This window comes from Uncinocarpus reesii, genomic scaffold (assembly GCF_000003515.1).
Source record: "Uncinocarpus reesii 1704 scaffold_3 genomic scaffold, whole genome shotgun sequence".
NCBI classification, from domain to species: domain Eukaryota; kingdom Fungi; phylum Ascomycota; class Eurotiomycetes; order Onygenales; family Onygenaceae; genus Uncinocarpus; species Uncinocarpus reesii.
In genome coordinates, this window is record NW_003052498.1 from 3,251,635 (window position 1) to 3,273,649 (window position 22,015).

General features: G+C 48.1%; 7 protein-coding genes across 7 annotated transcripts in view; 5 read left to right on the forward strand and 2 right to left on the reverse strand.

The window, feature by feature from the left end:
* Positions 1-827: 827 nt before the first annotated feature.
* Positions 828-1,328, forward strand: UREG_05881 (uncharacterized protein; the record flags this gene model as incomplete). The annotated part of the gene is made up of 3 exons (XM_002585146.1): positions 828-869; positions 1,104-1,243; positions 1,307-1,328. The coding sequence occupies 3 exons, from the start codon at positions 828-830 to the stop codon at positions 1,326-1,328; spliced, it is 204 nt and encodes a 67-aa protein (XP_002585192.1).
* A 1,779-nt stretch (positions 1,329-3,107) lies between these two features.
* Positions 3,108-3,792, reverse strand: UREG_05882 (endosomal P24B protein; the record flags this gene model as incomplete). The annotated part of the gene is made up of 3 exons (XM_002585147.1): positions 3,108-3,125; positions 3,201-3,656; positions 3,724-3,792. 3 exons carry the CDS (start codon positions 3,790-3,792, stop codon positions 3,108-3,110), a joined length of 543 nt encoding a protein of 180 aa, XP_002585193.1.
* A 713-nt stretch (positions 3,793-4,505) lies between these two features.
* Positions 4,506-5,386, forward strand: UREG_05883 (uncharacterized protein; the record flags this gene model as incomplete). Its single annotated transcript, XM_002585148.1, has 3 exons — positions 4,506-4,610; positions 4,667-5,110; positions 5,186-5,386. The coding sequence occupies 3 exons, from the start codon at positions 4,506-4,508 to the stop codon at positions 5,384-5,386; spliced, it is 750 nt and encodes a 249-aa protein (XP_002585194.1).
* Positions 5,387-6,300: 914 nt separating this feature from the next.
* Positions 6,301-7,395, forward strand: UREG_05884 (glycosyl hydrolase family 17; the record flags this gene model as incomplete). Its single annotated transcript, XM_002585149.1, has 4 exons — positions 6,301-6,557; positions 6,630-6,887; positions 6,948-7,108; positions 7,166-7,395. The coding sequence occupies 4 exons, from the start codon at positions 6,301-6,303 to the stop codon at positions 7,393-7,395; spliced, it is 906 nt and encodes a 301-aa protein (XP_002585195.1).
* A 1,124-nt stretch (positions 7,396-8,519) lies between these two features.
* UREG_05885 (uncharacterized protein) lies at positions 8,520-15,419 on the forward strand (the record flags this gene model as incomplete). The annotated part of the gene is made up of 1 exon (XM_002585150.1): positions 8,520-15,419. The coding sequence occupies one exon, from the start codon at positions 8,520-8,522 to the stop codon at positions 15,417-15,419; it is 6,900 nt and encodes a 2,299-aa protein (XP_002585196.1).
* Positions 15,420-15,786: 367 nt separating this feature from the next.
* On the reverse strand, positions 15,787-18,439 carry UREG_05886 (uncharacterized protein; the record flags this gene model as incomplete). The annotated part of the gene is made up of 7 exons (XM_002585151.1): positions 15,787-15,819; positions 15,852-15,911; positions 16,066-16,186; positions 16,854-17,563; positions 17,617-17,709; positions 17,735-18,343; positions 18,365-18,439. 7 exons carry the CDS (start codon positions 18,437-18,439, stop codon positions 15,787-15,789), a joined length of 1,701 nt encoding a protein of 566 aa, XP_002585197.1.
* Positions 18,440-20,911: 2,472 nt separating this feature from the next.
* Positions 20,912-22,015, forward strand: part of UREG_05887 (uncharacterized protein) — a gene marked incomplete at both ends in the record, with an annotated part of 4,662 nt that continues 3,558 nt past the window's right edge. Inside the window, 3 exons of the mRNA XM_002585152.1 lie at positions 20,912-21,008; positions 21,086-21,871; positions 21,915-21,994. Coding sequence (XP_002585198.1) covers positions 20,912-21,008; positions 21,086-21,871; positions 21,915-21,994 — 963 coding nt within the window. The remainder of the gene's footprint in view (positions 21,009-21,085; positions 21,872-21,914; positions 21,995-22,015) is intronic.

A 22,015-nucleotide genomic window follows, 5' to 3' on the forward strand; every position in this document is an offset into this window, starting at 1 on the left:
TAGCCAGATTCAGACATTTCAACGCATTATGATGATGCTCAACGTCAAATAGTCTAGAAGAGATACCAGCATGACTAGTCTGGCTTTGGCCCTCGATTTCTCTATGAAAATTCTCTGATTGGTCTTCAGAATATGTAAGTACGGAGTACCTGCACATATGTTTAACGCAAAGCCTGCTTTAAATGCACTGATTCTATATGTATGAACAGTACATACTCCTCTCATTATGTAAAGGGTTATATCGGCATCAGCACAACATTTTGCATGCTATCCTTTCCAGCCAACTTGACATCCTGTTCTTGATAAGTGGTTAACGAGCAGCAGGCATAACTAGACATATGTTAGAGGTCTCTATAGAGGACTTGACTGCACCAACTTGGATGTGAAGGTACCATCTTATTCAGCTGAACCTGAGTTGATTATTCAAGATGTATTTATATGAGGGGAAGCATGCATCTTTTATTACTACAGATACAAGCTGGTTTGTTTCAACCATGCTGTACCACAATGTAATAACTGCGGTGTCTTTTCTTTGCAGTCAGGCAGCAGAGCCTTTCTTTCCCTTTTGCTATCTCTGGGGCGGCCGCTGACTTGTTCGGTCAATCGAACTGAGACCCTGCAGCCTTCCCCATACAGCAACCCCGGTTGGTGGGGCAGTCAATGAGAACCCCTCAGTTTGTTATGGGACACTCCATAGCTCTTCACACGACAACTACTGACCACCAAGCAAATCAAACCAGTTTGTCTCTATTCCCCCGCTGCTCTTTGGCCTGTTTATACAATCTACCGTATACCAGCATAACTGCTTCTCACTAACTCTACGAACCATGATCGAATTCCCAACTTTGCAACCCGCATTCAGCCTCCAGGTAAGCACCCTGATGGATGAAATGGCACCTGAAGCTGACTCGAGAATACATAGATTCAAATTGAGTCAGCCAAATCTGTTGGTAATTATAGAATTATTCCCAGCCATACCATACACGCATAGCAATTAACCTTCTGGCCCAACAGGAAGTGCCTCGAGAAAATGTGACCTCCTCATCACGGTGAGTCCTATCAAGCCTTTTCTATGGCTGTTAAAGTTGTTAATATTTCATTAGCCGATGGTTGGCGGGAGAGTGAAAAGTTTACCAGGCTTTTCCCCAGCATTCAATGGCGAATTTGTCGGCTCTGGCAACGATTATATCCGTGTTGATCCTGACGGCAAACATTTCAGACTGGATGCTCATGGGGTGATCCGGTAAGTTCCTTTACAGAAACCCTCTCATAAAGATAGGGGCTTATTTATAATTCTGCAATATAGAACAGACGATGGCGCGGTATGAACTTCGTCGCCCCTTGAATTCTGTTATATAGTTTACTCATGGTGTGCTTGGTCCAAGTTGGTGTACCTGCATTATACTGGCGTTGTGAAGGCCACCCCTGAGATCAACGCCATTTTGAACCGTACATCGGAGACTACAGTGACTCCTCTCGGTAATATCTGTAAGCTTCAATGCCCACTGCTAAAGCGCCATTTATTGGTGGGGTGCTAACATGTTTCTAGTCACGCACCTTTCATTTGAGGTATAAAACCACCCTAACAATCTTGTTGGGTCAAGTTCTAATTGAAATTAGACCGGGGACGAAAGATATGCTTTTCTTGAGAATGAAGTGTTCGTCGCCTCCGGACGAATGATTTACGAGAAAGATTGTATCACGATTGTAGAATACAGGGTCAGCAAGGTTTGCAAGTAACGAAGTCGAGGGCTTTTCTCTGAAATCATGCGCTTTCGTGCAAGAACAAGAAATGATTGATCCTCAAAGAATAGTATTAAGAAGTCCATACCTAAATACATATTATTTCCGTCCAGGACAAAAGCAAGCTGCTTCGCCTTGAGCTATGTTAGGAATGGCTGCCTCTCACTGATATTCCCATCATCCTCCCCATCATCCGTCTCTGAGAAATTCTGTGCTCCGATCTGTCCACCTGTTTCGCCATCATGCCCTGGGAGACCAAGATTTCCCAGCCATCCACCTAGCATGCCAATTATACCGGCCCCAGCAACATTTTCAATCCCCCCTTCTTCTTGATCCCCAACGCTTCCCTGCTTGTCTCTCGACCTATTCATTACCCAGGACACAACCATCCACACAGCCAGACCTAATAGGCAAGTCCCCAGCGTCGCTATAATACCCGTGAGTAGAGTGATCGTGCTAACAGCGCACCCGAATGGCCGGGAACGCAGTTCCCATCGTTCCTTTGAACCGAGGGCGCAGATCGTGGCGTTGCGGATAGGAGATAGTATGGGAATGCGAGACGGATTAGGCACGCAAGTAGAGGACTGCAGTTTTGGGAGAGCATAATATATTTTTGTTTTTTTAGATGATTGTAATGTAAATTTTATAGAGCGAGGGTGGATATTGAACGTACGAGTGGACACCAGCTACAAGAGCTCGATGCTTTCAGACAACCTGAGCAGTCCTGGAAGTGCCAGCAGAAGCGGAGAACGTCGTCGCCATTTAAAGCATTGTGGACTGGTCCGATGTTGGGCCCGTTCATGTTGAATACAATTTATTGAGGGTCGGTGAAAGGGTAAAATGTGATGTATTGTGATGTTTTTGCTATGCACTCATTGACTATCGTACCGCCTTGGGAGCTATGTTTTGTTTAGATGCTATCAGGCGATGTCGGGCATTTGCATGCGCGTAAGATGTTGAATTGTCGGCATTTGCTAAGGCCACTTTTTGTGTCACCATAGAATGCATGCCAAGCTCACATTTGAGATAGCCGCCGAGGGAGTCATGAAGTAGACCTTAGTTTGCAGGGTTGAACTTCTGGTGAGGATCGTATGGTTAGATATTAACCAGCCTAATCCCATACTGGTGTATAATTCATCAGCATAATCATCCACATTAAAAGACAAAACGAATTAATACAGGTATCGAATGGGATCAATTCGATATTCGAAGGAGTATCACAATGCCGGAAATAAACAAATCCATGCTAGCCACAAAGGTTCTATGAGAAAATCTCAAATCCAGTTACTCCTGTAGGTGAAAGCATGATTCCTCTAGTGAACATTTCATTCCGCATAAGACTATTTTACTCTCCAGAGAAAGAATCAGACCACCCGTTTAACCTAGCAGACGGAATTGATTAGTATACGGGGCTCTATGAGGCAGACTAAGCAGCCGGCACCGAGCGTATCACATACCTCAAAGAATCGTTTCAACCACCAGACCTGGAAAAGGCCGTTTGTAATAAGCACGCCCAATTGGAAAAGACTCCACCATTTAACCCTACCATTCGTACTTTCAGCGGTGTTTCGATGGGTACGTTCGCGGATAATGATGTACTGCTGCTCATCTTTCATTTGGATGAGCTCGTCGTACAGTTTTTTCACTGCGGTGGTGTTTAGCACATGTTCCCAAACAATCACATTATCGCCAATTAAGCCCCTACCTTCAGCTTCTAACGGATCGCTTGGGAGTTCGGCCTCGGGAACATAAACAATTCCGTGCACGTTAAAGGAAACTTCCTTGCTGTTGGAGGACCAGGCCTCATTTCCGAAGCAGTATACGTATTTGCCGTCGCGGGTCGCGGTGAAGGAGTATTCGTCGGAGGATATGTATGTCTTGCTATACTGATGGTTACCGGATGGATCTTCGACCTAGAGAGCGTATGATATGAGTAAATGGGCATCGCGAAGAAAAGTGCTTGGCTTGTCAGTGGCATACCCAGAAATTGATATCGAGGTTGTTGCTTCCGCCAAATTCCCTATCGCCAGTCTGGAAAGTAACTGTCATTTTATCCCCACTGTGTAATTGCTCGAAGAAACACTCTCTTGAATGTGCACGAAGGAGAATGTTATGTGCTGAGGCTACCCCTATCCATCCCAAGATGGCCACCACGAAGGTGGTAGGAAAGAGTTGCATGATGTTTTGTACTTGCGATATTCAAGGCTAAACAGAGATCAAAACCAAGAGTTGGACAAATGAAAGAATTGCACCTTGTGTGCCAGTTTGAGTATGTTCATGATGTTCGTTGACACCAAGTGTCCAACTCAATTTCCAGTGGTGAGGTGCGCACGGACCATCTGGGAAGATGCGCTTGTGTGGAGGTTCCTCTCCAGGAGCACCAAGCTTGATCCATTTCATGCACTATCTTGCAATTTTGTGACTACTTTAACAATAAGTGATGTATGCACTCAAGCTACTCCAGGCTTCAAATATGACAAAAAACCAAGCTTACAGCATCTGTTGCATGATGCAGAGTGCGTCGCAGAATCTGTATTGCGCGCACAAATTCCCTTAGGAATTTATGTTATATACGGTATTGGCACACATTTTCAAGTGATAGATCAATACGGCATAGTAGGCAGGTTCCTACTCACTGCTCTTTCTTCTCTTTCCAATCAGCATGTCTTGAGCCCTACAAAATTCTATGACTTTTCTGTCGACAGTAGTTTGGCCGCACATTGATATTGTTCAACCAGGACTTTGAGCATCTGGTAGATGCAATGCCTCCCTCTACACGTTCCAAATCTGAATTCAAGATCTCATTCGCAGATGTTTTCAAAAGTGCAAGCACATTGCGTGCTGAAGCTGCAGCTGCAGCCTTTAAGGTATCCGTTGCACGTTTCCTTGCTACATGTCATTTGCCTTGTGTTAACCATGTCAGCGGTCCTTGCTTGAAGCACACAATAATGAGTCCGCATCGGCGGCTCAGCGTCTGTTGACCTCAAAAGAGGCCGCCCCCGCGCCAGCAAACCAAAAGGTGGAGGCGAACCCCGCGGCTTCAAACCCAGAACCAGCGCCAGTACCGGCAGCACCCTCTACGACCAACCCGGCTAAATCCAGTATTCCCGTGTTCGAGTGGACGGCAGAGCAAGACTTCCAACTCCTGAAATTGAAGGCCGAGAACGCGCCTTGGAGAGCCATATCAGCCTCCATTGGGAAACCGGTGTATGTACTGAAGGATCGCTGGGGGGTAATTCAACCAAAGACAATGGCGCCGATAAAGAAGCCAAAGGCCCGGGAAGAACCAAAGCCAGCCAAACCGGAAGGGAATAATAAGCCAAGTGGGCGCCGTGTCTCGTTCTCGGAGCCTCTAGTTACAAACAATGTGAGCATCTGCTTCTCTTGCAATTATACTACCATTTTTGCTCTTTATTCATATGTTTAACCGAATCCTTTTTAGGACGGGGCCCGGGATGCCGACTTGTCAAAGAAAGTGCTTTATCTCGACGAAGCTTTCACCCTTGAAGAGGTTATCCTCTTAAACCAAATTGCTGCAAAGTATGACGAGGATAAATGGATCAGGGTTAGCTCGCGGTTCTTCGACAAAACCGGGAAACGCCTTCCTCCTCGGATCCTCAAGAAGCACGTTCGGGTCGAATAGAAATTTGAAATCGGATACTTCAATGCTTGTTACCGTGAAAGATTAGCCACATGCATGGACTGGCCAAAGAGATGCCCTTCGCCTCCCGCCTCGAACATGAGCCTTGCCAGATATACATACATAGTCGGATCACTTATCTCAAGTCTGTGGGCACCTTTAGTAGGCCTAGTTTTACAAAATGGCAACAAGCTTTCCAGGTTTTAAAACTTTGACATTGAAAAAGTATTTACCACGAGATCCATGGTTCGTGTGAGTGGAAGATTATTGTCATTTCTTAGCCACTCCGGTTCTCTGGAGTTTGATATCAGGAAGCACACTGCCCATTGCTGGAGCATGCATCAAGTACTCCGTACGGAGTACCTATCTCCTATCCGTCTCCTGAAACGGAGCTAGATCCCAGCCCGTTTGTGAAACAATGCGCGGCCTCGTAACATGGGTGTAAGCTTCCCCTGAGTGCTGGTTCCACTAGCGAGGGACCCAGTTGCACTTTTCTAATTTTGGGCCGACCGTAACCCATTCCGGCGCCAACTTGGCCTCATTCATCGTAGTGCAACGGGTGTGGTGATACTAGCGTGCCCCCTCAGTGTATTTTGGATTACGCCGAAGAAACCGCCAAGTTAGGGGATGTTTCTCTCATGGTTGTCCCTGACGTGACGAGCGAACTTGAACCTTTTGTGAACCAACTTTCCTTGCTTGACTGACGCCGAGGTGGGTTTTTTCCCTTAAAACTGTTTCTTGTCGTTCATTTTTTTCGCCATCTGCTCTTTATCTCCTTCTCTTGCTTTCTATAACTACTTACTTTCTTTAAATAACTACATTGAGAAACTTCTTCACCTGTTTCAACCTCAGTTCTTTTTACTCTCACTAGACCAACAACCATTGTGATACCAAGCCGCTCATTGCTATAACCGACAATGCGTTTCTCGACTCTCCTCCCCCTCGCTCTGGCGGCCGTTCCCGCTGTTTCTGCGGTTGGGAAACTGGGATTTGCTCTCGGTGTCAAGAACGCGGACGGCTCCTGCAAATCACAGGCGGATTTTGAGAAGGATTTCGATGTGCTCAAGGCCCATGCAGATATTGTTCGAACATACGCTGCGGCTGACTGCAACAATGCTGAAGCCATTGTGCCTGCTGCGAAGAAGAAGGGATTCAAACTCGTCTTGGGTATTTGGTAAGATCAAAGAGTCCACCGTGCTGAATATTCATCGGACCCTGAGACTAATCATTTCCCGGGTTCCCCTAGGCCTGATGTCCCAGAGTCTTTCGATGCGGATACAAAGGCTTTGCAGAAGGCCATTCCAGGAAACGAGAATGTAATCACTGCGATTACAGTTGGATCGGAGACTCTATACCGTGGTAACTTCACTGGCCAGGAACTTCTGCAGAAGATCAACCAAGTCCAAAAGATGTTCCCCAAGGTCACCGTGGGCACTGCGGACAGCTGGAACAAATATGCCGATGGTACTGCTGATCCACTCATTGCGGGTGGTGTTAAGTTCTTGTGAGTCCATTTGCATTCATGATTTTATCGCGATCTCATTAACTAACTTGCTTTATACAGGCTTGTCAATGCTTTCGCTTACTGGCAAGGACAAGACATTAACAATGCGACCGCCACCTATATTGATGACATGATGCAGGCCATCACTCATATCCAGAAAATTGCCGGAAGCAATGCTGACAAGATTAAGATCGCCACCGGAGAGACTGGCTGGCCAACTGGTACGCACGCAATTTCTTACAATAGGTAGATGTGCCATTATGCTAACTCCACTATAGACGGAGGAAGTGACTTCGGAGCTGCCAAAGCTGGAACTGCAAATGCCAAAAAGTTCCATGACACCGGTGTCTGCGCGATGCTCAAGTGGGGTGTTGACGTTTTCTACTTCGAGGCCTTTGACGAGCCATGGAAGCCCAAGAGCATTGGCGACAATGGCAAAGCTGCCGATGAGACCCACTGGGGCATGTATACCGCAGACCGCCAGCCGAAATTCAAGGTTGAATGCTAGATGATTCCGCCGTGATACTGAAACCATATTGCTGCGTCGGAAAGAATAAGCATTTGTTGAAATCTTCGAACAAACCGAATTTTTGAGAAGAGAGCTTCGCTTTCCTGGCCATTGGCTGCCAACTTGTGTTTCCAAAAGGTCGATTTGATATAGGATCGGGAGGAAGCTGGGCATTGTCCTCTGTAGACCATATTGATGTATTAGAGCCACTCTCCTTTAGACTAACTAATTGGAAAAGTACGTGTTGTCAGCTGAATCTCTTGTTTTAGATTGAGCTTCAGTTTCGCACAGTCCTAAAATTGCATTGAAACATATGAAGAGCATTCGTGACGTGACAAGCGGTTTGTCCATACCCAACGATTCCAAGGCGATATTCAGGCTCGCATCTGAAGACGGCTTCAAAAACTGTAAAAGAATAATAAATATCGAGTGTCTAATAGTCCAACATTCAGGCATACAAAGCCCCTTTTGCAGCGGAAATTCTCCTTTTTGTGGTCTGTGCCCCGGACCCTGTTTGTGTTGCGGACAATTTCACGATCAAGTGAAATTGACATTGACTAGCGTGGGAATCAACTCATTCCCCCTGGAACTTATTTTCCCTCAGACTTCATGTCAACCTCTCGTCCAGCGAACTCCAGGACCACAAAGCAAACTCGAGCTTAATCAAGTGCCTTTCTGCGATGCGCGCCATGGTTCATTTTCTGGGCCTCCCAACTTTCCTTTGACCTTTGGCTTGTTTACTGCGATACTTCCCGCTCCGCAATCCCCTGTTGCTTTTCTCCGACATTCGCTCGTGGCACCAATTCTGAGGCGTCGTCCACCGGCTTTCTGTCGCGTCAGGTGCCCAACGAAGGTTCCTCGCCAATCGACGTCTTGGATTGCCGTTTTACGACGATATCCGGCACGAACCTGACAAACCGCTGAGCTGGGGGATTTTGCGTGTGATTTCCATGCTTCAAGATTCCGCCAAATACCAAGGGCGGCAAGCTGGTGCTTGCTACAGACTCAGACCGTAGGTGATCGACAGTCTTTCTACTCATCCCCACGCCGTTCTGGGAGGTTGAAATTGCATCGAGGTCGAACCGCCGACGATTCTCGTACTCCATCCTGCCCCTCGATTGTTGATGTCTACACATGTGCATGAATTGCAGGCTTACAGATACCTACCGACAGATTCCGCCAATCGGGCGTCCCAATTGCCTCCCCACGGCTCAAAGCAGAATAAGACTCAGGAACTGATCGTGCCTGTGCCGCTGAAGACGCCCATAACACCCGGAGCGTCGAGCCTTGCGGCTGCTCCCCCGGCCCCTGACGTCTCCCGGTCCACGACCCCGTTACAACTCTCACTCCCTGCTCTCGCCAGGTACCATTCTGCAGTGGGCTCGCAGCCAACGTCCCCGGACAATAGACGAACGGAAAGCAGGCTCAGTAGCGCTTATTATACAACCGCCTGGGGTTCTCCGTATGCGACACCTAGTCCCAAACGGCTGACTTCATCTATAAGAAGCCGTCAGGGAGTCAGTGATTTCGGCGTGGAAACTTCGCCCAGCCAATCCATGCACAGTGGGCAGCCAGGGACGTCTTCGAGGAGGTATAACACTGATCCGCACAAAACTGGCGTGCCACCATCGGAATCGGCTAAACTGTTTGACGGCTTGCCTGGCAAACGGTTAGAAGAAGATCTTTTGGTGCGGCAAGGGGGCAATTCGGCCAAGGCCTTTACTCAAGATTGGATCAACCAGTACCTTTCAGGCCAGTTGCGTTCTGAGCGGACTAACTGGCTAAGTGACGATTCTGGCGACGACGTAGCTTCGTTCCTCACGGCGAGAAATTATCTCAGTGAATCTGAAGGCTGGCTTGGTCTTGACGACGATCCACTGGAAGACGATCCGTTGAAAACTCCGACGGCGTCTACTTTCTTTAACCGAAGACTCAAAGAGCAAACAGGAAAACTTGAGCTGCCGAAGCTGAGAGCAAGACACCTCAAAACCAACAGCACGGACACTTTGAAACAGTCTGACTTCTGGGATTTTGGATACGACCAAGACGCAACCCCTGCTGCAATACCTCCTACCGAGTCAAATATGGCTACGACACCCGAGACTGCGACGGATCGTAAATCAAGCATGTCTATATCGCCGGTCGAAAAACCACTTCCGCCCCCGCCGGATCTGGATAAGGAGTCGGGTCAGCCTTTACCGCCCACCCCCAAACCCACACTTATCCGCAGAACCACATCCCAAAGGCCAAAAACTCGGGTCCCTTGGCGCGGGAAACAGTGCGTGATTGCACTCCCGCTTGATGACCTTCGTGGAACGAGTGAAGGTTCAGGAGCGTTATTGACCCCTGCCGATGTTGAACTGCGATTAAAAAAGTGGGAACAGGAGGGATACGATGTCCGTTCATTTGGTTCTGACCTTGCCCAGAGCCGTCCGGCTTTCCCGGATGCTAGTACATTTCAGACGGAACAGCAAGACAGGAAATATGTTGTGACATTTCCCAATCAGGCGGAATGGGACGCTTATGTCAATTTTTTGAAAGAGGAAAAGCTCAGGGCGCTTGGGGTATTCCTAGGCGACGATATCTCAGCTCCAATGAGTCAAACTCCGTCCCAGTTCGTTGGAAACGCGATGTCTCCACCAATTCCGACTTCGTCAGCAGCTAGTAACCAGCTCAATATGGGAGGAAACCCCCTAGCAAACATTCTAGGCCAGGCAACGAAGCCGAATGCTGGTTTACTCTCCTTGACCTCCCCGTCGTCTCCATTTGGGTTTGCTACCAGCTCTCCTTTTTCAAATCCTCCTGTATCTTTTTCCAGCGAGCCAGGATACCCTTTCTTGCCGTTTCAAACGCCAGCAACTACTACGCAGGGGACAATTACACCTCAACATCCTTATGGTCTTCGAACAGGCGTCGTGTCGCCTGTTGGTGGCTCAAATTTGCCAAACCTTGGCTCATTATTACAGCCGGTTTCTCCGCTAACCCCCGATGATTTAAAGCAATACCCAGGGAATTTCAACCCTCAGTTAAGCCATCCATTTGCTGGCCAGTCACAACCATCCCAAATGGGAGATATCGGTAATATCATCTCGCCTCCCTTAGAAGACCCTGGTCTAGAAGTTGAAGCAGATTCTGACACGATTCAATCCTCCTCCGGGCCTGAAATTGCCCATCCAACTCCGCGAGGACACCGTCATAATCTAAGCGAAACGCTTCAAAGAGGCGTCGAGCGTGCTGATTTCCAGCTTGAGAGCTCGATGAAGAGTCAATTTGAAGACAGCCAAGGGACCCAATCTCGCGATGATCTGATGAAATCAAGGTGGGCAATGCCTGATGAATCGGCTCAACAATCCTTTAACCAACCGGCGCAAGCTAGCCACCAGCATCATTTGCTCCAGCAGCAATTATTCAGCGAGCAACCTCTCGAAGAAGGCCAGCTTGATGGATCCGAGATTGATACAAACCCAAGCTTGATAGGTACTCCAACACGTGAGAGTATGCAACATCACAGCTTCCACCAAATGGGCCAAGATAGCAATGTTTTCATTCCGGGACATCAGCCAAAAACCTCCTTGTCAAATTTCAACATTGCCGCAAAAGCTTTCGATCCAACGGCAACATTCTCGCCAACCAACTTTTCGTTCCTCGCCAACAACTTTCAGCCTGGTCTTAATAAAGCCGAGTCCGTATTTAGCTCTGGTCTTCCACCACACAGTGCAAACCCCACTGGCTTTAATATAAACACACCATCCTTTGCGGCGCACCCAAAGAAGAATTCGGTTCACAACTTCAAATTTTCTGCGGCTTCATTCAATGTAGAAGCCCCAGTTTTCAATCCTGGCCAAGGTGTGCACGTTGATACTCCTAAAGATACACATGACGTTGAGTCCAAAATATTTAGCGGATTTGATTCGACGATCATCGTCCCGCCTGTTAAAAAGTCTAAAGCGATCCCAATTGTGCGACCAGAGGAGAATGAAAAGGAAGAAAAACGAATCGCAGAAGATGAAGCCGGCCGTTCGGGTGCGCAAGGGCGTGAAAAACGTATGCGTAGATCACAAGATGCCGGAGACCAAGAGGTTTCTTTGCCGACGCTGAAAGATATTGCGGTAGATTCAAAGGAAGCAGCTTCGGATGTCGGCTTCCCAGGCGAGCCCATTCCTCATGAACGGGGTGCAGTTGAAACTGATGCAAACCTGAGTGTACAGGAAATTCACGATGAATTTGAAGCAGAAACAGATAAATCTGTTGGCACACCAATTAGCGAATCCGCCACTTGGAAACCGTTTGAATTCAACAATGAAGAAGATGCGGCTGCTTTCCATGCAGCACTACCCACAGCTCCTCTTCCTTTTGGTGCCAAAGATGGTAATTCCAAAGAGCCTTCGAGTCCAGCTGCAAGTTTCAAGACAGATGAAGCGCTACAGGTTTCCCATTCAATTAATGAGCTTTCATCAGTCTCAGAGCGTGCAGAAGATAGTACACTGACTTCTGGCCTGAAACCGACGGCAACGCCCTTCGAATTCAAGTCTGCTGCTTCTGCAATTCCTTCGATAGAACCTAAGAAGCCGGTTGGGTTGGAGGCTTCCAAATATGCTGTGGAGAGCGCTCCATTATCATCAGCAGGCAATCGGGTTTCGCCTGTGCCAGAGCCCTTCCAACGCGAAGCTACTACGGAGCCCGAACGGCCGAATGACGTTCTTGCATCCGACTCACCTAACGAGCAAGAAATCGATGCTGTTATGCGGCAATTAAACGAAGAGGACCTTGGAGTGGAGAGAATGGAATCACCCATACTTCACCATGTTGCAATGGAGGATATGAATGTGCCTGAAAACCAATATGGTACTCCTGAACTTGCCGCATCTTTAGTTCGTAGCAACGCCCCGAGCCCGAGCATTCGTGATAGGTCTTTGACACGAGAGCATTTGCCCAAGCTGAACACTGGCCTCACTACACCATCACATGCTCTTTTCACTCCTCAGCGGAGCTCCAACCTTGGGACCCAGTCCCCAATACGACATTTGAACAACCCAGACATTGATCACATTAGTGATTGGGATGACGCGATTTCGTCCGGGCAAGAGGAAGAGCTACAACAAAAAACGCGCTTCTTCGAAACACACGTCGACGAGCTTATCAGTGGTGTGTTGTACGATCGCCTTCTTCCACTAGAACGGACCTTGGAAACTATTGAGAATTCCATTGGTTTACTCGCGTCCCAGACTATCACGCGAAGAAGCACATCTGCTGAAGTAGAACATAGCGATGCCGATGACGAGGATGAGGATGAAGAAGAGGCGCACAGATACCGCTCACGATCACCTTTTAAGGGCCAGAATCGACTGCTTGAGAAGATTAGACAAGTAGTTTCGGAAAGCGTGGCTACCTATACGAAAAACGAAAGTTCTTCAATAGATTTGTCTGAAATCCATGGGTCCCTTCGAGAACTCAAATCTTTCGCGGCCGAGCGAGTTGCTAAAGAAGGGCCTCCTGTCGACTTCTCTGAAACTCATCAGCATCTTGCGGAATTAAAAGCTCTGACTATTGAACATGCCAATCAACAATTGCCTCCCATTGATCTTTCTGAAGTTCACGGATCTCTTGCGGAATTAAAGGCTTTAGCAGCTGAAAATGCTTCTAGGGAAGTTCCTACGGTCGATTTCTCCGAAATCCATGCATCTCTTTCAGTATTGAAAACACTGATCGCGTCTAAGCCGGAACAAGATGAGGGCCGTGACCTTAAAAACGAAATTGTCGATTCCATTGTGAACCATCCAAAACTCGCTGATATGATGCGTAGTTCCGAGGGTGAGAGAGATGTAGAGAAACTGCAAATGCAACTTGAAGGATTGCAAAGTATGCTACGTCTAGCGGATGAGAGAGCCGAAGAGGAGTATAATAGCCGGAGAAGGATCCAAGACTCGTTGGCCGAGTCTCAAACGCTTCTGAAGACTGCCGAAGAAGATGCTACACGATATAAAGAAGCCGCCACAGCCGCCGAGGATGCACTTAAAGAATTTAAAAATCAGAAGTTACCTGAGATGGAGCGACTAGAGAAACAATCAGCTTTGCTCAATGAAAACCAGGAGAGTCTTCAACTAACTCTTTCTGAGCTCTCTCACAAAAACATCACCCTCCAAGGGACACTTGACGAGTATAGGGAAAATGGGGACCGTTTACGCTCCGAGCTTGGCGAAGTGAAATCCGAGAATAAAGAACTCCGCCAGACAATTTCCATCTTGAAAACTCAGATGGAGGATGGCCTCCGTGCTCGCCAGTCACTTCGCGAAAAATTTGAGAAACTTCAGGACGACATGGTTACCGCCACTCGAGATATCGCTCAAGATCAATCGTTGTGGAGGAAGAAAGAGGAAGAAGCAAATATTAGGTATAATGTACTCAACACGAAGTATGAAGATGAAGTTAGACGTCGACAAAAACTCGAACTTCATATTAACGACTTAGAGCAAAAAGAAAGAGAGGCTACAAAGCTAAGATTCATTCTCGGACAATCTCAGGAAGAGAACGCGAAGTTAGAGGAGTTGTTGATGATGGTACGGCAAGAGAGTCATGACTACCAAAATAAAGCCGCCAAATATGAACGTGAATTCAATGAAGCCCGCGAAAGCAGCCGTGCTGAAATCCAGAGAGTGAGAACCTCCATGGAGGCGGATCTTGAGAATGCGAATCATCAAGTCAACTTCGTCCGTGCAGAGCTGGAGAATCAGATCCAAAACCTTGAGAATCAGCTAGAGAGCACAAAGATGGATGCTGATACGACAAAGGCGAGATATGAACTTCTCCTAGAGGAAGCTAGAGACAAGAAGGCGGCTGCCCTTCATGAAGCGGCCGAATCCAAGGAAATGGCGCTCCAAGACCAGCGACTTATGCACGAGCGGACACTAAATGATCTCCGCGAACGACACGCTCGTGCTCTGCACAACGGATCTGAAGATAGGCAACGGGAGGAATCTCATTACATGGAATTGCTTGCTCTGCGAGACGAAAAGATCGACCATCTTCAGGACAAGATTGCTCATATGGAAGAGAAACTTGAAATCGCAAAGGCAGCTGCGCGCACAGCCGCTCAAGCTGCGCAAAGTGCGAAGGCAGCACAAGTCATGTCACCGACCCAAGTTACTTCGCCATCGTTGACTCTTGCTAGAGGCACTAGTATCCCGGAAAAGATCTCCCCTCAGGCATTGCGAGAATCTATCATGGTGTTGCAGGATCAATTGCAACAGCGAGAAGGCCGCATCGAGGAGCTTGAGCACGAATTGTCCCTGATTGATAAAGACGCACCAGCCAAAATAAAAGAGAGGGAAACTGAGATTACTTGGCTCCGCGAATTGCTCCATGTTCGTTTGGATGATTTGCAAGATATTATCCATGTGCTCTCACAGCCCTCGTTTAATCAAAATGCGGTCCGGGATGCTGTTATTCGCCTAAAAGCCAATCTGCAAATGCAACAGCAGGAGAAAGAGAGGGCTATGGCTGGAGGTAGCCCCCAAGCTTTCCCCTCGCTATCTGCTATTTCGAATTTTGCCGCGTCGCCTCGTGCCCTTCCGCTCGCAGCCGCAGCCGCATGGGGAAATTGGCGCAAGGGGAGAGAAAATTCCGCGGCTCCTAGCGCGACTAATAGCGAAGGCAACGACCAAACACCATCCAAGTCTAATTCACAAAGCTTTCTAACTGGACTTTTAACTCCTCCAAACTCCAACATGCGAACACCTACGAGCCGCTCAGCACCTTCACCACGTTCGTATTCGGACAGTCGCCCGCTGAGGTCTTCTGAGCAAAGGCGCCGCAAACCGTCCACGCTTCAGTCTCGCCAGACAGACCGTTCATTGGAGCCTCCAAGGACACCGCCACTTCTGCGCAAATCAAGCTATGACCATGATGCAGAAGCGACAAGCTACGATGAGGCTTATGCCGATGACAATGAGAGTATCATCAGCGGAATCCTCACTCAAGGCTCCGTTACACCAACCAATGATGGCCCATTTGGTCCAGCTATCTGATGGAGGGCGATCAAAACACATTTATTATATATTGATATTTCTTTCTGCAATTTAGTTTCCCCCCAGATTAGCCTACCGTCATATCTTTATCCATTTCGCATCACTGAATTTTCCTTCTCTTTTGGATTTTCTAGTATCATCAATGCATAGTGATGACGTTTATGCCCATTTCTCATTTATCTCTGTTTTAATAATAATTCCTTCAGAAGCTCCCTGTATATTACCCTCTTCCTTTCATTATTTCGACCATTGTCTGACCTCCAGTCCATCATTACCGCCTTTTCTATCAAAGCCTCTGTTTTATCCACATGAGATTCCCCTGTTTTGAGAAACTTCTGGGAGTTCCCAATTCGCTTTAAGTCTTTGCTTACCATTGCTGTTTAGGCTCCTTTTTATACCCCTTTTTCGATGATTATATTATTATTTACTTACTTTATCTTGGATACCAAATTGCTCTCTGTTAGGTTTAGTTTCTTGCACCTCTCGACCAGACTGATATAGTTATTATAAAGCTTTAGGATTATTATCACTTTGCTCAAAATAGTTTTGATTTCCGAAGTTTTCTACCTCGGGTTGTGGTTGTGTCAAGCTTGTCATACTGTGTAGATGGATGCGGCGGAGAATCATGGGTTCCGCAAAAGCATACCTCGACAGGCGGGTGGTGATCATCTGAATAAATGCCCTCAAAACTATAACTAGAGCAGTCGTGATTGAATATCGATATCTCACGTAGGTCATTGAATGGAACAATCGATATCGTAGGACGCCTAGTAAGGATATTTAGCAGTTGGGGCGGAAGGCAGTAAAACTAACTACATATAACCTCAGGGTTCAATTCTCAATTGTGATTCCTCCGCAGAGTTACCTCCCCAGTATGATGTCGTCGTCCCTTGACAATACAAAGCAAGCAAAGACATTCCGATAACATCCCTAGACAAGTGTATCAATTTGAGCCCAGGGAAAAATATAAAAATAAAAGAAAAACAAAGGGAGAATCCACTCAGTAATGGTCGGCGTCCTCGTCCTCTCGGTTAAAGGTAACTTTTGTGACTGCTTCGATCCGAAAGAGACCTCTGAGTTAACTAATTGCAAGCACTGCATCTCGGAACGTGGCATGGAAGCAATTTTGGTTGGACCACCCTGCCGGAGAAGCCCCAATAAGGATAACTACGGCTTGGGACGTCGCGGCATTTGGCATGTATGTATGTACTCTGTGCATTCAAATATATCAAGGCACGAGCATATCCGCAAATGTGTTGTTTCCTGGATAGTATGTAACTATGTATGTTCATACATACATCTATGTGTCCCCAAAACACAGATGGAACCGTGGGCGGACACCCGGGAGACGATTGGCTCCCTTTCAAACCAGCCAACTAGAGTAATATCCTCTGTTCTCTAGCATAAAGCTCCCTCAGAATCTCCACCGATGACCTCGCTCTTGATTTCTTCGGCAGCGAACCCGGAAAGGTCACAATAGCGTTTCTCAAAGCTAGAAGACCCAAATCTCCCCAAAATCCAACAACCCTCGGCGCAGAAAACTTCAACATCGCACCCAAAACAGTCAAATGCGTATCCTGCACTTCCTCGGGGGGAACATTGACGATGTTGCTAAGGGCTTTCCAAAAATGCGTGTTCGGCAGCGGATTCTGCCGTGAGGTTCTAGAGAAGTCGCGGAGTGATATTGCTGCGAATCCGGCACCTAGACCAATCATGCGTTCTTCGTGAACCTGGCGGGAAACAAAAGGTCCGCCTGGCTCGTCGCGCAACCAACCTAACGCTGTTTTGCCCATCTCAGTGGATTCGCTGCCGTAAAAGCCCCAGAGGACGGGGCAGACGAAGTGGTATTTGGCGAGCAGGATGTCAATCATCGGGCAGCCTTTATAGACAAATGCGTCCATGGAGAATACCTGGGCAGCAAGCACGCCCAGTGGGCCGGCACATTTTGGCGTTATTCCAGCTTCCGCGGCCAGTTGGGCAATTATCGCTTTAGAGAATATATTGAGAAGGTATATTAGAAGCGCAGGAACTCTTCCCTCTTCGCTGGCAATGTGAGGTGGAGGAAAGGCGATGAATTGACGAATATCGACACTGGGTTCTTGAAGAGTCGAAGCTTTCTTGAGAGTTGTAACGATCTCGTTGGTCTAAAAGGGTTAGTCCTGAGCACGGTTTGTATCTGATGTAGGGCCAAACTCACTGGAGTTCTATTGGCAGCTTTATCATCAGTTAATAGCTGGCCAACGCATTTCTTGATCGTTCGTCGCATATCTCCCCATGTGTTGTTTAAGGACTGGATTTTTTTTCGTCTCGTCGACCATGTACTTCCTAAACTGCTTAAAATGTTTATGTAACGCAAGATATCGCTGATGCTCAGCGATTTCCTGCGGAGTCCGCCGAGTTTCCCCAAGGAATGTTTGTTCGACCTGCTGTTTCTTTTGTTCCGCAGCCTTTTCCTCTTGCTCCTTTCGTGCTTTCAATTGAGCTTCTACTTGCTTCTTCTTTTCCTGTTCCAGCCGTTCGCGCTCTTGACGATTTCTCTGCTCTTCTTCCTTGGCTTTCCTCAGGCGTTCGGCTTCTTCGGCCTGTCGTTTCTTTTCCGCCTCCCTCGCTATTCTTTCGGCTTCCTTCTTAGCAGCCTCTTCACGTTCACGGCGTTCTTTCTCAGCTCTTTCACGCTCAAGCTTTTCTCTCCGTTTCTGCTCCTCTTCTGCTCTCCGTTTCCGCTCCGCTTCTTCTTTTCGTCTTCGTTCCTCTTCGACTGCTTTTAAGTGCTGCTGTAATAGTTCCTCTGCCTCGCGTCGCAACTGGTCGCGCTTAGCAGCGGCAGCGTTGATTGCTGCATTGTGCACCTCTTCCCGCTCACGATCAATTCGATCCAAATTTTCGTAGAATGAACGGCGCTCGTATTCTTTGACCCGTTTAAGCTCTATGTTGTGTAAACGTACTTGCTCAAGATCTCTGATAAGGTCTTGCATCAGCTGTTTAGAAGGACTGTCCAGCAGTCCCCTTGTGCGAACCATTGTGATGAAATATGAGTTGAACAAGCAGCAAGCACGTAACGAAGCGGCTCCTAGGTGGGGGGTTTGAATCGCACAAATAGACGGGGTTTTGCGCAAGAGTTGAGTTTTTGCAAAATTCTTGAGAAAGCAGTTACATCGGTAGCCTGGGTGTCTGGGAGAAAATGAAGACTGGATAACGAAAGGAAGGATGGCAGGCTCCGATTGTGTAAAAATTCAATTATAGAAGGCAGGTTGGCTTCAATATGTCCAATTGTCTTATAAAAATGGAGATTCCGTTGCCATGAATGAGAGCACATTCATTGACCACCACACAGCCAAATGGAGGGGTGGCAGGGGCTCGAGATAACACCGCCGCCTTGTGCAACACCGCTGCCAGATAGGCTTTTGTGCGAGCCTATCCTCCTTTTATAATAATCGGCTCCTTGGGACTCAAAGAAATCGAGAATGTTGTCAAGCAGAGACGACACTCGCCGTCGCGTCAAGAGATACCAGTTAACCCTCGACACCTAAGGCAAAGGTCAAATGGCGGATAGAACAAGGCTTGTGTCTGTGTGGCAGCGGATTGTCCGGTTAGCAGGTACATACCAAACGGCCATGGAGAACGTCATATATCTCACGAGATGTATTTTCAGAGCCCTGGTTCAGCAAGGCATCCTCAGATTCAATCCCGGCGCTGCCGCGAGTAGTGCCAGGAAAAGACCGAACCCCGTCAAGATGAGGGCTCTAACGGGCGCTACTCTCGTTGAACAATGGCAGCGAAGGACTTGACAGCAATCGCTGCCTAGGATCAAAGGTCGGGAATCGACGTTGGCGATGTATCGAGCGGATTGTGAGAAGAGAGCTTTTTGTGGTTGTTGATGGGCAAAGCCTAAAAGGACCGGCAACCACGGAAACACCAGTGGAAGCTGTCGTTCTTTGGTCCCGTTTACATCACCAATTCGCCTTGATGAGCTGCTGTCTTGAGTTCTACTGCCTGAAATCTACCGACGAGCCCTCACCAGCCCAGGCCTGCGGGGACATAAAACGGCTGTCTCAAGCACTCTTCTTTGTTTCTTCCTTCATCACCAACCACGTCCTTTTTTCCTTTCGATCTCTGATCCTTCTTTACTGCAGTTCTCAGTTCTCAAGCAGCCTCCGCCGTGTGCAGTTCTCGCACTTCCCGCACACAGATACATCTTTACCAAACACCATCGCCACCGCAAGCAACAGCTTCCAGCTCTCAGTGATCATCCGGACCGCAGCTGTTGCTTGTTCTCGCCCTCAGCGCAGAGCAAGCTAGCTCCCCAAAGCAGTTTAGCCTTGTTCTCTGTCTCGTGTACCAACCCGCTAGGCCCAGTTAGGTCTAGCGCCCTGGAGCTGAATCGCAGCTAAACCCAAAGCGGTGAGCCCCCTAATTACCTAACGCCTGCCCCAGTCGCTCCTTCCCAGTGTTGAAGAACTGGCTCGAGTGGAGGAAGGAGCACTCCCCAAAAAGCCCCCCTTCCACCTTCCCGCTTGTTGTCTCTTTCAAGGCAACTTCCTCTCTCGTCAGTCCCCGTTGGTCATCCTCCCTCTTCCTCTCTCTCTCTCCCTCTCTCGTCACTCTCTCCTCTCTCTCTCTCTCTCTCCCACTCTCACTCTCACTCTCTTTCACTCCCGAGAGGCAGGACAATCTATCTCTCCTCTCCACATCCTTCGCAGTACCTTTCCCTTCTTCCACTAATACTGTTTCTTAATTTGCTTTTAATCTTGTCCCGCCATCGGGCTCCTTGTTCTTAGCCGGTCTTTCTAAGCTCATCCTTCCCTCATTTATCGGAGCTCTTACTCCCACCCACACACATATCTGCAGCCTGGCTCGGTCCCCTCATCCCAGCTACTTTCGGTGCAAACATACTCGGGCAACTGACACGGTACCCGTTTGCTTCCTTTGTGCTTGCTGTTTTAAATCGGCTCTTCGAGTCTAACGTCCCTTTTGCTCTGTAGCAGCTCTTGCTCTTCATCGAAACGATCGAAACCAAGGCAACTCCTCGGTCCCTTGCATATCAGCCCTTCTTTGGGTCATCTCCGTCCCTCCCTTTAGGCTCTCGGTGCACAGGAATAAAAGCAAACAATCCCGGTCAATCAGAATAAGAAAGGCTGCCGAGTTCTGACATCTATCCTTTCTATCCTGCCCAACAATTGACTTTATAAAGCATACTATCTTGCTGTCCTGTCTCGCAATTAGGCAAAACGGTCCAGCACAGGGCCACAGTTTATTCAACCCCTTGATAAATTGTGAGTCAAGACCATACATCTTATCGTAGGTAGCCATTCTTGCTACTGGCTAGGCTAACCTTTCATCCCATCTTAGAATACTGATTAATCCACGTCGCGTTTGGGCAAGATACTAAGTAGCCGCTCCTTAGTCTAAGGCATCTAAGCAGGACCGAATTCTTTATTAAAGAACTATATACACCTGCGTGCATTGCACAGCTTGTTTGTAATATTACAGCCATGGACCAACAAGGACAATCAGGTGTACCCGGCCCGGCCGGTCGGCGATTGCATATCGCACATCGAAGAAGCCCATCGGAGCTTACCCCTCTTATGAGTAAGTCTTTCCACATTTACCTAGAGGACGAATCGCCTCCAATGTGTTGCTTAAATTCAGCTAAGACTTTCCTCTAGTGGAGCAACTTGCTCTACAGCAGCAGATCGAACTTCTCCAGCAGCAGCAACAACAGATCGCTGCAACTCAACAATATGTGAACATGGGATACATACAACCCCAACAGCCCCTGCAACATATGCCTGCCGCCTATTCTCCGACGATGCAGGGCCAAGCTGGTATCCCCAACATGCCCTCTCATGGAAATGCATTTCAGTTTCCGCAAGTTCAACAGCAGCAGCTGGGTGTCTCTATGAACAATCCAAACCAGCCGTCACATCGCCGCAACCAATCTGCAATTCCTAATGTCAATATGGGACCACCTCCCGCTCCGTCATCCGGCTCAGCATACAGTGAGTACAACCAACAGAACCAAAACCAAGGGAACCATAATCGTGAAAACGGGGGTCAAGGACAAGGTCGCGGTCGTGGCACTCCTGGAGGGGGCCACCAACGTCGCCACTCCCTAGCACTTCCAGAGGCAAGAAAGGCCGCTGAACTAGCACAACAGAAGCGAACTACTTCCGGCTTCCAGTTTCCCATTCCTGGTTCTTCTGGGACATCGTCCACCGGCCAAGGTGAAACAGCCACGCCTGAGGAAAAGACCACTCATGCTACTATTAACACTACACCCCAAGCTCCACATGGGCTGGGTGTCCAACGGGCTGGAAATATCCGCGCCGGGACTCACATGCGCAGCCAATCTTTAGCCATCGGAAACGGACGAGGGCCTGCCCCAAGAGGCATGGCTGGTTTTCAATTTCCACAGACCGGAGACAATACAGGAGACGGGCAACGGCGCGCAAGTCATCAAGGACATGGTCGAACAGCTTCAAGAAATTTTGATAGTAACTGGCGCCAACAAGGCAACCAAGGCCAGTCACAGGACCAGCAGAGAGGATCAATTGGGGGTTTCAACCAACAACAAGGTGCAAGCAATTTTCAGCCAG